Source organism: Gopherus evgoodei, chromosome 3 (assembly GCF_007399415.2).
Source record: "Gopherus evgoodei ecotype Sinaloan lineage chromosome 3, rGopEvg1_v1.p, whole genome shotgun sequence".
In the NCBI taxonomy this organism is placed as follows: domain Eukaryota; kingdom Metazoa; phylum Chordata; order Testudines; family Testudinidae; genus Gopherus; species Gopherus evgoodei.
In genome coordinates this window covers 171,363,054-171,377,912 of record NC_044324.1, presented here as the reverse complement: position 1 = coordinate 171,377,912, position 14,859 = coordinate 171,363,054, and the positions used below count along the sequence as shown (strand labels likewise).

General features: G+C 39.1%; 1 protein-coding gene across 4 annotated transcripts in view; it reads right to left on the bottom strand.

Moving 5' to 3' along the window:
• Positions 1-987: 987 nt before the first annotated feature.
• LBR (lamin B receptor) overlaps positions 988-14,859 on the bottom strand; it is a 92,614-nt gene continuing 78,742 nt past the window's right edge. For all 4 annotated transcript variants that reach the window (XM_030557422.1, XM_030557421.1, XM_030557420.1 and 1 more), the window contains exons 8-14: positions 11,169-11,363; positions 9,406-9,509; positions 8,850-8,975; positions 8,560-8,728; positions 4,873-4,953; positions 4,335-4,457; positions 988-3,060 (exon numbers count right to left, since the gene is read on the bottom strand). In XM_030557422.1, the coding sequence (XP_030413282.1) occupies positions 2,900-3,060; positions 4,335-4,457; positions 4,873-4,953; positions 8,560-8,728; positions 8,850-8,975; positions 9,406-9,509; positions 11,169-11,363 (959 nt within the window). In that variant the 3' untranslated portion in view covers positions 988-2,899. The remainder of the gene's footprint in view (positions 3,061-4,334; positions 4,458-4,872; positions 4,954-8,559; positions 8,729-8,849; positions 8,976-9,405; positions 9,510-11,168; positions 11,364-14,859) is intronic.

The following is a 14,859-nucleotide window of genomic DNA, read 5'->3' as shown; positions in this document are numbered from 1 at the left end:
ATTAAAGAACACCATTGTTAACTGCTCCAATGAAAAGACCTTTTTCGTAGTATTATAAGTGTATTCCTCACTTCTATCCATGGTAGTTCAAGTGTTTACCAAAGTGTGGTAGCTAGTGTGGAGTTATCGGAGCCCACTTCAAAACTACAGGGATAATCTTCATGTTATAACTGATTAAAAACTACTACTTCTGTTTCTCTTGTGCATTCCAGTTTTGCCAGGTTTAAAAAGAGCAACCAGATTATATGGACCACTGATCTGGTATGAAGATCTTTTTCATTTCTCCATTTTAATAAAATGTACATTAATGTACATTTTGGCCTGTGCACCATCAGAAAAAGACTGTGCAAATAGAATTTAGTTACTTATATTGATGATGCACAAAATTAAAACTTTGTCCCAATATATATTAAGAGTGCATGTAAACCTAACACTGCTCCCTGCCAAAAGCACACAGGAGACAGAATTAGGTTCTTCTTACCTAATAGCAGGCTGATCAACATTCAAGGCTGGGCCTCTTCTCTTCTCTTGCAAGGACATCTTATCATTGCAGAGGAAATTAAAGGCACTATTTCATGGACAACTTCCACATTATATACTGCATGATTAGAAAACTCTCATTCCCACCCCTACATAAAACAGTACGGCATTAGCTGGGCATGGGTGAGATTAAAGAATTCAAACTACTGAGGTAGGTGCCCCTCACACTGTGAAGATCCACACTTGTTACAAATGTGAGTTACTCCTGATTAAATAAAAAATGTGAAGAGGAATGTTTAAATAACTCTGCTTAAAAAAGGTCCAAAAACTTGCTTATAGGGTTTAAGTGCTGCCATTAGTGAAGGGCCAAGAAAATTTTTACAAATAAAACACCTCATTTGAAATTTTGTTTCTCTTCAGGTGATGATTCAAATGAAGATTCAGCTGGCACTGTTTTCTTAAAAATGGAATTAAATATATAAATAAGTGATAAAATTTGCACTCTACCACTTTTAAAAACAATTTTATTTCAGTTTACAGGTTGTTTGTATAAAATGCTACTTAATCAATTTTACATCAAAAATATGAGCGTACAGAACAGATACAACTTTTAGATAATGTTTTCACCTCTTAGAATTGCAGTTGATATATACCCATGTCTCCAAAGAATGGCATGCAGACTGTAGAAAGGTTGCTAGTTTATTTTTCAGTAGCATAATTTAACCTCACTTTAAAAAGTGGTACTTTTAACCACGTTTTTTTCCATAAATCAAAATAGTTGGTGTTAAAATATTCTCCTTACAACAGCAACCATATGGACCTGCTGAAGCTGTCATGATCATGTTGAACAAGTTATGCTATATTCACAAAATGACTCAGTGCATTTTAAAAGAAAGCAAACACTAGCTTTTCAATTATATCACTATTTTTAAAACATCCAACTATTCAACATTTTTAAGAATTGTAGTCTGATAGGAACCCTGACTATGGAGTACCGAATTTCCCTCCACAGTGCAATTAAAATTCAAGCTCAATGACATACTAAATTTTTGTATCTGAAAAAAAGCTACCAACTGAAAGACAAGCAGGATAAAACTAGTTCCCCAAGGTTCATTAATGCAAAATTACCTCAGCACTCTCCCAGCCTTATTAAAATTAACCCACTTACAGTTAATCAAATACAAATTAAACCTTTGCAGTAGAATAGAATTCCATTCTTGGGATATCAAGAACATAACTGACAGAAGTAGATAAAAAAATATATACGCTAGATTAAAAAAAGTCAAATATATACAAAAATATATTAGAATGTGACAAAGATTCATGTAAAAATTGACTTAAATAGAAATATTGAAAAAACTTTGCTATTTGCAACAGTATAAAAGGCAAAACCTACATTTGAGGTAGTAATGCCAGATTCACAAACTTTGGAGTGAATATATTTTCTACATTTTCATAGCATATTAGTCAACAATATTTAAATGAATACTTCAATTAATTTTCAAGACAATCAATACATTACTTTACAAAATCCTTAAGAACTTTAAAAAAAAAATACTGGAAATGGTTTGTTTCTTCCTGTTCCTAAAAAAGCTAATGTATCTCACATTCTCAAACACTGTACAGGAAAAACGTGAAGGTTTTATAATACAGTCAATGGATCCTATGGTACATTAAGAACTATTTTACAAAACTCAGAGCAACCACACTGTAGCTAATTTACTTCATAGCGTGTACTATACACCTTTATAATACCTTCCATTTATCACTGAATGCAGGATTATGGTTTTTAGCTCCTCACCGCTGGGAACCAGCAAGTGACTGAAGAAGAGTGAGCTGGATGGAAATCGTATTCCCTTAATATAACAAAAACTTATATCACATCACAGTGCTCAATTAAGTGAACTTTTTCTAAAAAAAATGTAAACTCAGTAGATTAAGGTTTAACTTAAAAAATTGGGTTCGCAAGAATAAAAAGAAACTCACAAAACCTTACAATTTTGATTGGGTTGTAAATCCCAAAGCCTTGCATTCTACAGTTTTTGTTTGTTTTGTTTTGTTTTGTTTTGTGGGAGTAGCGGAAGAGAGCACATTTTCTCTGGGATAATACTGAAAGTCAGTTAAATATGTGAGTTACGTGAACTGTGTATTTCCTTATCTTTTACTTACTCATACATCACAAGGTAACTGGTTTATTCTAACTGAATACACTGTGCAGCTTAAAATGACTAGTTGGTAAATATTTGGAGATGGCTGTCTAATAATCATATTTGTTTGTTCACTACGTTGTTTGATCACATCTTTAAGAAAAGCCTAAAAATTTAACAAACAGACTAAGTGCAAAGGTATGGGGCATGTTTTTATTTGCGAAGAATGTGTAACTGCAGACGTAGTTTGCAACACAAGTTCCTGGAGTACCTTAGTAGATGTATGGAAATATACGGTATGGTACACGTTGACAGTACCTTTCCCATGCCAAGCCATATTTTTTCTTACACTGATGTTCATCACGAGCTTCTCGATGAATAAGCAAGCAGGTGAAATAAATCACGTAGAAATATGGCAAAATATGATTAAAACCTGTAGAACACAGTTGGAAAGTCATTGTACATATAGCAAAACTCAGAAAAATACGCTGGTATTCAGAGTAAGAATAAAAACTTTGAAATACAAGTCATGATACAGATATTGGGTTCAAACTATTAGGTCAGACATTATACAAAACACAACATTTTATCTATACCAAACTGTATGGCATGTGCTTGTTCTGGCCTACCAGCATCTTCAAAGAGATTGCATCTATTTGTATAGTAGTGAACCTTTTGTTAGCACTCAATAATAGGATATAGCAAGACTGATATGGCACATTTTGCAGGCGGTTTGTCTAGACTATGGACTAACAGCTTGTTTTTGAAGGAGAGGTGTAAAGGAAGGCCTTTTAGTTTTGTAAACCTGCTCTCTGTTTTATGTACACATGTGACAAATTTTACAATGCTTAAAGCAAGTAATTTTGCATTAAAGCTCACAAACGCACACTTCCTGTAGGCTAAAGCAAAAGGGGTATTCAGGCAGAAAAATGCATTGAGAGAATATTACAGTATTGTGCGATGCATACAAAAGCAAGGAAATGTGAAGGTAAAAGTATCTTCCCAATACCTAGATCTCCAAATTTAAGATAAGACAGACTACTGACAGTGCTCTTTAGGTGAACTTCACTATACTCAAAATATTTAAAAGCTGAAATAACTGATATTTGAACCTAAACGTTGAATTTCCATAATTTCTGAAGTTTAGATATTTTTTAATAGTGGAAGATTTGCTCAATTTTAGCTGCATTCTAATTCCAAGGCATAAAACTTTGGAGTTTAAAACAAATGCTCAGCAACAGGAGTTCAACACACAGCCTTCCTTCAGGTGTGTTTACTGTCACATCAATTCATTTGGATGTACTCTGTTTTGAGATCCTGCCCACATCTGGTGACATTTGTCCCCAAGCAGCGGGAAACTCTGCCTACTAAAGTAGTACTTCCTCTAGCTCCATTTGTAAACATCATAACCCAGCTGGCAGCCCCAGGATGAATGAATGAAGAAGGGGCTCACAAGTCAGCCATCCCCAGAAGAGCACAGGTAAAGCGGGAGTCAGAAGTTTATCTAAGACCTAAACTTGGTTCAAAGGGGTTATGTAGTGGGAAGCCAGATGTCAAATTAGACTTATTCCACTGAATTAAAACTTTCTGTTAATTACAGACAGTCTAGCGTCTTAAATAATTATTGGCAAATTAGAAAATGGAAGTCAGTTGCCAAAACACATGCACAAGTTTTTAAAAGAAAGCACTTTAGTTTCAGGATCTTACCACATGGTAGGGACCAAGCCAGAGCCATAATAATATCACCTAGATAGTTAGGGTGACGAACCAAGCCCCACCAGCCTGTGACCAGAAGACTTTTTCCAGCTGCAGTGGGAATACATTTCAAGTCTGCATACAGAAAATAGGGTATAAAATAATGTTAAAAATGTGCATGTAAAGAGTACATAATTGAGAGATGCTGTATGGAAAGTAGTAAAAAAACTGAGGGTACGTCTTCACTACCAGCCTTATCAGCGGGTAGCAATCGATTTCTTGGGGATCGATATATCGCGTCTCATCTAGACGTGATATATCGATCCCCGAACGCACTCCTGTCGACTCCGGAACTCCATCAACGCGAACGGCGGTAGCGGAGTCGACAGGGGGAGCCGTGAACATCTATCCCGCGCCGTGAGAACGGTAGGTAACTCGATCTAAGATACTTTGACTTCAACTACGTTATTCACGTAGCTGAAGTTGCGTATCTTAGATCGATTCCCTCCCCTAGGGTAGACCAGCCCTAAGTTAGCCAAAAGATACTTACGAGCCAATTTGGGATCATTTGGATTCCTCCGAAATGCATTTTTCTGTGAATTTGCACCACGGAAAATGTAATACCCAAAGACTAAAATAAAGAAAATAATATTTTAATTTCATAATTGCAATATGTTCCAGGAAACTTTTCTATCATCAAAATACCCTCTTGTACAATCACAAAATTATTTCATTAGACACATAATTACCCAGCTCTCAAGAATCACTCACTAATGGAACTGAAATATTATAAAACAACCTTGGGTTTCAAATGTTAACGTATTTCATATTGTATCTGAAGCTTTATACATAGGTACAGGATTCTGGAGAATCTTTATCAAGAACTTTTCCTTTTTACACGTTTCATTTTTAACATGATGCTAGGTTTTACATTTCTATTAAATAACCCACAACAGGTTCTCATATTCCTCAGAAGTACACCTATTTTGGGAAAATACATGCCCAATATATCACTGCAAGCAGATGTACGTCCAAAAGACAACAACATTCATGGTTACATTCTTTTTTATTACACTCTTCATATACACTACTATAGTCTTACCATGTTTACTTGCTCACTCTCCCCAGGCAAGTAAACTTTTAATAGAAGAGAAATTGAATTCAATTTAAAAAACAAACAAACAAAAAAACCACAAGCTAAAGAGTAATGAGATGTTGCACCTGGGCCACTACATTTTCACTGTGTTTTTGAAGTTTGCATTGTACTACTATGTACCCTAGCACAATTGATAAAAATGTAAGAAAGAAGAGGGGTGGGCACAAAAAAAATTTAAAGGAAAATGGGACAATGTTCCAGCATATTAAAAATTAAGCATTTATTCAAATGAAAGAAGCCTCAGAATTGAAAAGGAAGGGGGGAAAAAAAGATGCATTTTGCATCTCTTGGCGGTAGCAGATATGAAGTAAAATGAATTAATAAAATGTATAAGTGTTATTGCATTTCGAAGAGCAATCCCAGAATTCTGATACATATGGGCTATACTTTTCCCCTCTTGAGTGCAGTTTCAGGAGGCAGTTCAAAGCTGTAGCACAGCTAGTGCTAGCCACACCCCATGCTCGCCTGCTTATGCTTCATACGGCATGTCTGACATCTAATGTACCATTTTATTTGCAGAGGATAAAATATTTTAGATCTTCAGCTAGACTGTTCATCTCATTGGAGAGACTGAAAGGAAAACCCATCTGGTTCAAAAAATTATCTAGATGGATGTCTGTAGCCCAGCATCTCCCACAATTCTGATATTTGTGGACTATTCCTGTTGCCTAGACTGTGCTAGTCACACCCCTTTTTCGACCCTTTTGCCAGATCTTCTGCCTCCACAGCTGCAAAGTGATAGTTCACTTTGCTCCTTACTTTTCTTTGCTCACTTATTATTTTATCCACTTTTTGAGCAGTAGCGAACAGCCTCTTTGTTTTCCCTCCATTGGATCTGGTCTCAGTCACCCAGAACCAGCATTGCAATGCCTCCCTCCTACACTCCCCTTTGCCTTCAGTCATGCATGACAAACACCAAACTAAATCAAATGGTATTCTATCTGTGAAGCAGCTTTTACAGGCTCTTTGAATGGCAAATTGGGCCCTGCCTGTTTTTAGCCAAGTAAACCTTGCACTGGTAGGACACAGGTCTTTTGGTCAGGCATGCATGCTGGTCCCACTACTCCACAAAGCCTTAACTCCTACACAGAAAAGCCCAATCTGGAGACTTTGGATGAACGACGATGTCCAGGGTGGATGACCTTAAGACCATGAAGAACAGAGGCTCTCTTGACTTCAGGTCTACACTTAAGAAAATTTCCCTAGCAACAACCTTTATGGCAGATGCTTGAATGGATGCAATGAGATTTTCAGCGAGAGCCATGGCATCCAGCTCTGGAACCCTGGAAAGTTGATGCTCACTCCAAAGAAATTCCGTGCTCATCTAAATTTAGAGGCCCTCTCCTCTTTGGAGAAAATCTAGACAAAATATAGGAAAAACTGTTGCAAGCTGAAACAGTCCTTTCCCCCTGAATCCTCTAAGGAGAGACCACAAACCCAGCAAGTCAAAAACACTCTATTTGTCCATCCTCCTCACAAAGGTATCAGGGGAAAAATCTGGAACAAGAGACTCAGTGAAAAATCCAAAAGGTGGGTCCACCGCCTTTAAGAACCCACTATGACAACAAACGTGCCTACGTCCAGACATGAATCTAGGATGCAGAATTTCCCAGTTCTCAGAAGTATGATCTCGAACATACTAAAGACAGTGGGCGAGAGAGGCAGTTACTTCTTCAAACTAAAGGCTCCACCCTATCCCTTGTTCATTCAAACCCCATCAAACACAAGCTGGTGTTAAACAAAGTCACATTTCCTAGGCATAGGAGCAATAGAAAAAGTTCCCTTAGAAGAAAAATTCTTAAGACTATACTTCATTGTTAAGAAGCACACCAGAGGCGACTGGGGGTGTCCTAGAGCTATCCTGGATCTCAAGCAGCTCAACAAATGATGAAGAAAGAGATTCTGGATTGAGATCCTAGCTTCAACAGTAGCATTCCTGTCTCAAGGGGAGTTCCTCATTACTGTGATTCTAGCAGATGTAGATCTCCACATTCCCACACGACCATGTCACCACAGACTGCTGAGATTTGCATACCAGTACCAAACGCTTCTATTTTTTAGCCTTTCATCCACCCCCTGGGTCTTTACCAAGATGCTGGTGGTAGTAATAGCCAGGCTCAAATCTCTGGGCTCTCACATGTCCTTATCTCTTCCTAGATGACATCTTGATCAGAGCTCTGATTCAAGCAGCAGCACACAGTGCCACAATCCGGACACTAGATCTGCTTCGAGCACATGGATTTGTGATAAACACCAAGAAGAGCTCCTTCATTCCCTCCCTTCACAAAGACAGTTTGCTTGAGAGTGAAAAGATTTCTCTGGCAAAAGGTCTACCCATCACTAGACAGATTCGACTGGATCCAAAACTTGATATACATGTTGGTAAAATGTGCAGGCCAACCACAGCTTAATGTCTATAGCTACTGGTCCTCTTAGCTTTATGTATAGGAATCACCCTATGAAGAACGTGCCTTATCAGGTGCCTCTAGGGCTCTGCCCTGAATGTATGGTCCAACTCATCAAAATGCATGCAAAATCAGGCACTGGTTCTGAACCAGGTGCCGAACTCTCTAAGATGGTGGATGATTCCATACAACAGTGGTTCTCAAAACACAGGTATGTGTACTTCTGGGGGCATGCAAAGGTCTTCCAGGAGATACATCAACTCATCTAGCTATTTGCCTAATTTTACAACAGCCCACGTTAGGTGAATCTAACGTGAGTTTATTCTTTGCAGTAATTGCTAGCCAAAAAATATCCCCTCTTAAGCAACTCATTAGTTGCCCAGAGTATGTTCGGGTTTTTTTAGTGTATGTAAACCTATAATACTTAATATGCCTACTCAAGAACTACTGTAGTAATGGGGGCCTCACAATTTTTAACTTATGGTGGGGAACTCCTATTACTGTGGTGGGGAACTGAGATAGAGATTAAATGACTTGCCCAAGGCCACACAGGAAGTCTGTATCAGAGAAGGGAAATGGGGCCTCATAAGTGCCCTAACCACTGGATCATCCTTCCTCTCTCAGAAAAGGAAATAAAGATTAGTTTTGTAATTGTAAAAAAATGTTCATGACTTACTATTCAGAATAATAATTGCAGAAGCTATAGGCCAAGAAATTTCACTAGGATGATTGACTAAATAGAAGGCTTGTAAACTGTAGACGAATGGAATCCATACCAAATCTCCAAATGCTAGCATGAAACCAAACCCATCGTGGGTAATGTCCATTGTAGTCAAAATAGCTTCCTAGAGAGATTAGGAGGGAAGTTTACAATTCATAAAAAAAAGCACGAGTACATTAGTCTGTCACAATTTAACTGGATATGCCAGCAAAAGTTTACTATAGACTGAAGGGAATGTCAGTTACCTCATTCCAAAGAGCATCCACCACATAGAGAAGTTGGAAACTATTAACCAGTATCATTGACAAAGATGGCACACTACGATCCTGTACCTTCATCTCAGCCAACAGCATTGCCAAGTTAACAACAACCTAAAAAAAGAGTCAGATTTCACTACAAATCTTGCACAAATTTAAAGACACTTATTTCTATTATGTTACAGTTCATTTTTAAAAGCAGACTGTCTGGCAATTTAGATCCAAGATCTAGGTTACTTTTATTTAAAAAAATAAAAATAAAAATCTACAAATTTCACAAAAAGGTAACTCATTAGTAGCCATGGTTCAAAAAAGTATAGCCTCTGCAAAGTCACACTTTTAGAAGGCTTAATACAAGCAATGTGATAGAGTTGTAAAAACTGTTCTCGTGAGATCTGTTTTAATCATGTCTTTCAATGTACAGCTGTTTTGCACATTTTCCCCTCTTTCAAGCATATTATATTTCTTTACTACAATTAAAAGTTTTCATATTTAATAAGATCCAAGCAAGTGAAACAAAATGGTTAAGAGTACTCATACTCACCCAGCCAATTAAGCCTGGACGCATCTCACAGAAGTATTTGAGGTCAAAATTTCCAATGCGAGGGTTTAATTCACGTCCAATGAACAAGTCATAAACAAAGTTCCCTGCAAACAAAATGCACATGCTTCCAGTAATGGCTTTCTGTCTGTTCCCCACCACCTTCCTCCAACACTTAAAAAACAACTATTACTTTATCTGTGGTTACAAGTCGTGCTGTAATCCGAAAACGTGAATTTTTTAAAAAGCTATACTGGAATTTTTCCTGAGAGCCCTCATATGGTAAAAACATAAGCTAAGTCTGCCCAATAATTTCTTGAGGAAATTTTTCATCTTTTATTCCTCCTTGAAGTTTGCCTCTTCCATAAACTCTGCTGTCAGGAGCTTGTGAACTTCATTTTCTGTGACACAGTGACATCACAATCCTCATGTGCAAGTTACATACTAACTAATCTTAGCTGCTCCTACTCTTAAATTCCTCACCGCAACCCTCACTCTGTGCTGGATAGCAGCAATGTAACTTCAGCCAAGAACATGTAGCAGTTTTAATCAAGAAAATGAAACAATGCATAAGTGAATAAAGTGTGACTAATTTTTTTTTTTTGGTGTGTCGGAGGGGTGAGGGAGTGGAAATGGGAGAAGAAAGACAATACTATATGCATATGCTAGAAGGCGGAATTCTTAACTTTTGAAGATGGATAAGAAGGACAGAAATGGCTCCATTGGCAGGTAGGAAAAAATCTTGTATAGAAGAAACATAGAATACCATTTTTAAAAAGTCACCTTTTGAACGCTAGAACTATACTTTTAGAAGCACAATTATTGTGACACTCTCTCTTCTGTTCACTCCCAAGCACCAGCAAAAAGCCAGTAAGCTCAAGTTTTCAATAATTTTCTTGTTTCACTCACTCATTTTGTCTGGTAACTCCCCTTGTTAGTCATCATACTGCTATTCCATTAGAAGCAACACTGTCAGCTTAATGCCGTGTTATATACACACATTTCTACAGTTAGCCAGCAAGGTCTGACGTGGTCCCCCCATACTGTTACAAGTAAAAGCCAAAATTATTACTATCATAACATTGGGGGGAGAGAATCTACTTTTATTTGTACATTTGGTAAATTTGCACAGTCAATCTCCCCCCCGCCCCCCAATTTATCACTGATCCTGCAAAACCCTGATGCATATGCTTAGCTTTGCATAAATGAGTAGTCCCACTGGAGTCAAAATATCCTTCCAAAAACTAAGTTAAACGACTAGATTTAAAAACAGATGCAGCCAACTAAAAAAAAACCTGAGTTAAAATAATATGTTGACATTCTCTCCTACCCCTGATTTCCCACTGCCAGTGTTTCTAGTTTTTGAATAAATCATTTTCTCCCTGTTCCTCCCCACCAGCTGTTGTTGGAAAGGTTTCAACAAAGAGGGAAAAGTGTGAAAGTAACTATACAGAAGACTATCAAATGCTGAAAACTGCAAAAGAAAAATCATTTTCCTCTCATCTCTAAGTATAGGGCTACATAAAACACTTCAAATAATGCTTCTGAGTTCAACTAAATTTGAGGTGCTGTGCAGGATCTGTATCTTTATTAAAAAACATTCAACTTGCAATATAAATATGAGAAACATCTAATAATTAGACAGACTGTTATGGCAATTATGCTAAAATGTACTTAAGATTTGATTTAACAAAGATTTCTTTGTACTATGAAAGTGTAATAAAACAGAAGGAAGGAAGGGTTTGAAATATTATTCACACACTTACCAGAATTTCCACCAGGTGACAGCTCTTCCTTAGGTGCTTTCAGGGACCGGGCATAGAGATAAAGGCTCAACAACAAAGAAAAAATCGAAGCAGAGACTGCAAACTGCAGAAAATGGTCATATAAATAATGAAGCTCAATTTCAAAATATAAAGAATTTCCTACAGCGGCAGCAGTCAGGACAAAAGCATAAAATCCTTTAAAAAAGACAAAAACAAACAAACAAAAGTTAAATAAGCCAAAAGACAAACTTTTAGTAGAAAGAGTCATTCATTACATGTGTGTATGATTTTGTGAAGTTTTGAAAAATAAGATTTAAAGATACCTACAATGACATTGACATAATTATCTAATTTTAAAATCATGTGTATAGATGTGTCTCACTTCAGCTAAGCATTTAGCGGAATCAGGGTTTCCATGTATATGCATAGCAACATGCATGTAACAGGCCAAGCAGGAGTCATGCTGGCTAGAAGTTTTTCTTTTTTCTTCTTTTAAACAGAGTTTTCAGCCACAGTCTCCTCTGGTTGAAAGTCCACACCCACAACTGGTCAAGCCAGTGTGCAGTTTAGAACTTACCCTGGATTCCAGATTTATGATAAGCTCTCAACATAGCAATATCTATGAACAAGGAATTCAACCACCTCCAGCTTGCTAGGATCACATGACGACTTGGTTTCAGCAACACACAACAAGACTACAGCAATACAGTCTACCTGGTCTACAGTTAATACAAAATGCAGCAACGCCCCTCCTCAGCAACACAGCTTATCCTCAAGCACATCGAACCCATCTATTCACTTCACTGGCTCACCATAGTATATTTGCATCAAGCTCAAGACTTCAGTACTTTTCTTCAAGACAAGTAATAATCTGGGCCTGGGTTATCAAATAGGTCACCTAAAGCTCCAGGACAAGGACCACCATCTACAGCTACGATCCTCTGGCAACATATCCACCACAGGGCTAAAAGCTCAATTGTGTAGGAGATAAAAATCTTTTGGGAGATCCAGGAATGTGCTCTCCCACAGAAGCTAAACCAAGCCACAGGCTTTACTGCTTTCCATTCCACATGCGCGCGCACACACACTTCTTCAATCTTACCTTCCTCATAAAAAGCACATAGATCAACACACACAAGAATGTTGCTTTTTAATTTTCCCCTGGGGAAAAATAAAAACAAAAAGATAAGAAGCACACAATGGATGCTAGTTACATGTAGTGTTGTTGTAGCCATGTCAGTCCCAGCATATGTAGTCACGCTGATCCCAAGATATTTGATATTTTTTAAACATATAAAAATAGCTTTGGATCCACTTGGCTACAACACTAGTTGGCATATACTAGATGTGTCAGTACTTAAAGCAGTACTGAAAGGGGCTCAATACATGATGGTGCAGTATAAGAACCTGAATAGAAAAGGTACAGGTTTGGACATCAGTGTTCTTTTCTCAACAGTAAAAATAAACAAACTTTCTTTCGAGAGCAACGGTCTTATTGCAGTGTGTTGCTCAGCATAAGAAAATCTTCTGAACGCTGCTCTATGGTAGTGAGGGGACAGAGTGCTGAAGCATTCAGAGCTGCCCAGCAGAAACATGGGAGGGCCCTTTTGAAGCACTTGTCCTCAGAGGGACAGGGGGTGGGAAAGCATTGAGGAGAATGGGGCCAGAGTGTGGGTTAAGAGATCCTATAGGACGAACTGCTTATTTGAAGTGGAAAGGTGAGAGCAAGAACTTGAGCTCTTAACATTGCATGCCAGGTAGGAAAGCAGGCAGGAATAGACTTGTTACTTGAAGCCCAGGACAGAGAGGAGCCAGAGTCCCTTGTCTGCTGCCACTGCCACGGGCCTTGGTGTAAGAAACATAGCTGGGATTGGGGGTTACCCTGTGATCTTTCAATCTGCTGGAGAAGTTTGAATAATGGAGGGGAAACCTTTGGTCCAGAAAGAGTAAATAGCGACAAAGGAGAGCGTGCCCAGAATACATACTCTCCGGATATATTTTGTATGACTATTTTATTTTCAAAGTTTTGCTCTACTGTTCTCCGAGCTTGCGAGGGCATGCACTCAACTTGTTAACATTTCTCTAACACATTAACTTTTGAATGCCACACTGAGTTAATTCTAAAATGTCAGGGAATATTCTGGGCATCAGTAGCCAGAACCTTACTGATGTTAGGGAAACCAAGAGAGAGGGGAAAAGGGAGGACACAAAGACACTATCCTCTGTTTAGCAAACCAACTGCTTCAAGCACCTCTGCAACGATCTGCAGATCAAATAACTGGTTGATAGCACCCAATAATGCTTTCCAGCACAATAATGCTAATTCAGCTATGCCCATCTTCCCAACAGAGTTTAATGTGTGACACCCTGAATAACTTCTCGCCAGACAGAAAAATTACAAGTAATAATGATGGAAGGACAGGGGGCGTGCACACAGCCCCAGCATGTGGGGAGATTAAGGGACCTGGTATGTCGAAGTAATGGAGCAAACAGAACCTCTGGGCCAGGAGACTGGCAGTCTCCGTGGCATACGGCATAGTGAGGAATGGACAGCACACAGCCCCCGGCATTAAGGAAGGCGGGTGATGAAAAGCATTGTAGGGAGTGTTGTAAGGAGTGCCTGAAATGGAAGGTCATAGGAAGGTGGCACACAGGGACCTTGTGGAGGGAATGGAGGGAAGCAATGAGCCCCTAACTGTGCAATGAGCATATCCTTCAAAAGCTGCGAACTGCACAACTCCATAGTATTTATGAAGGGATCACCATGACAAGTTACTTGAACGAGAAACTGCTCAATATACTGAGCATCCTGGAGTTATCTGAAGAAAAAATAAATTCTTTTTTTGTTTCTATGGATGACGACAGATACAACAAAAAAGACAGTTACTCACCTTTGTAACTGTTGTTCTTCGAGATGTGTTGCTCATATCCATTCCAGTTAGGTGTGTGCGCCGCGTGTGCACATTCGTCGGAAAACTTTTACCCTAGCAACTCAGTGGGCCGGCAGGTCGCCCCCTAGAGTGGCGCCGTCATGGTGCTCGATATATACCCCTGCCGACCCACCCGCTCCTCAGTTCCTTCTTGCCGGCTACTCCGACAGTGGGGAAGGAGGGCGGGTGTGGAATGGATATGAGCAACACATCTCGAAGAACAACAGTTACAAAGGTGAGTAACCGTCTTTTCTTCTTCGAGTGATTGCTCATATCCATTCCAGTTAGGTGAATCCCAAGCCTTACGTAGGCGGTGGGGTCGGAGTGAAATGTGGCAGAATGAAAACTGCTGAGCCAGAGGCTACAGCATCTCTTGACTGTTGAACCAGGGCATATTGCGAAGCAAAGGTATGGACCGAGGACCAATGGAGCTGCGCGACAGATCTCGTGGGTAGGAACACGAGCCAGCAAGGCGGAAGATGAAGACTGAGCCCTGGTAGAATGCACGGATGTGGCTTGGGGAAATATGAGCCAATCATAACAAGTGCGGATGTACGCCATCACCCAAGATGAGATCCTCTGAGAGGAAAACAAGCAAGCCCTCCCTTTGGCCCGCTACCGTGACAGAGCTGGGGCACCTTAGGAAATGGTTCTGTCAGCGCAATATAAATGCGAGCACTCCACAGATGTCCAAGGAGTGCAATGGTTGTGCCCATTGTGTTGAGATGTGGGTAACATGAAAGGCCGAAACCACCTTAGGG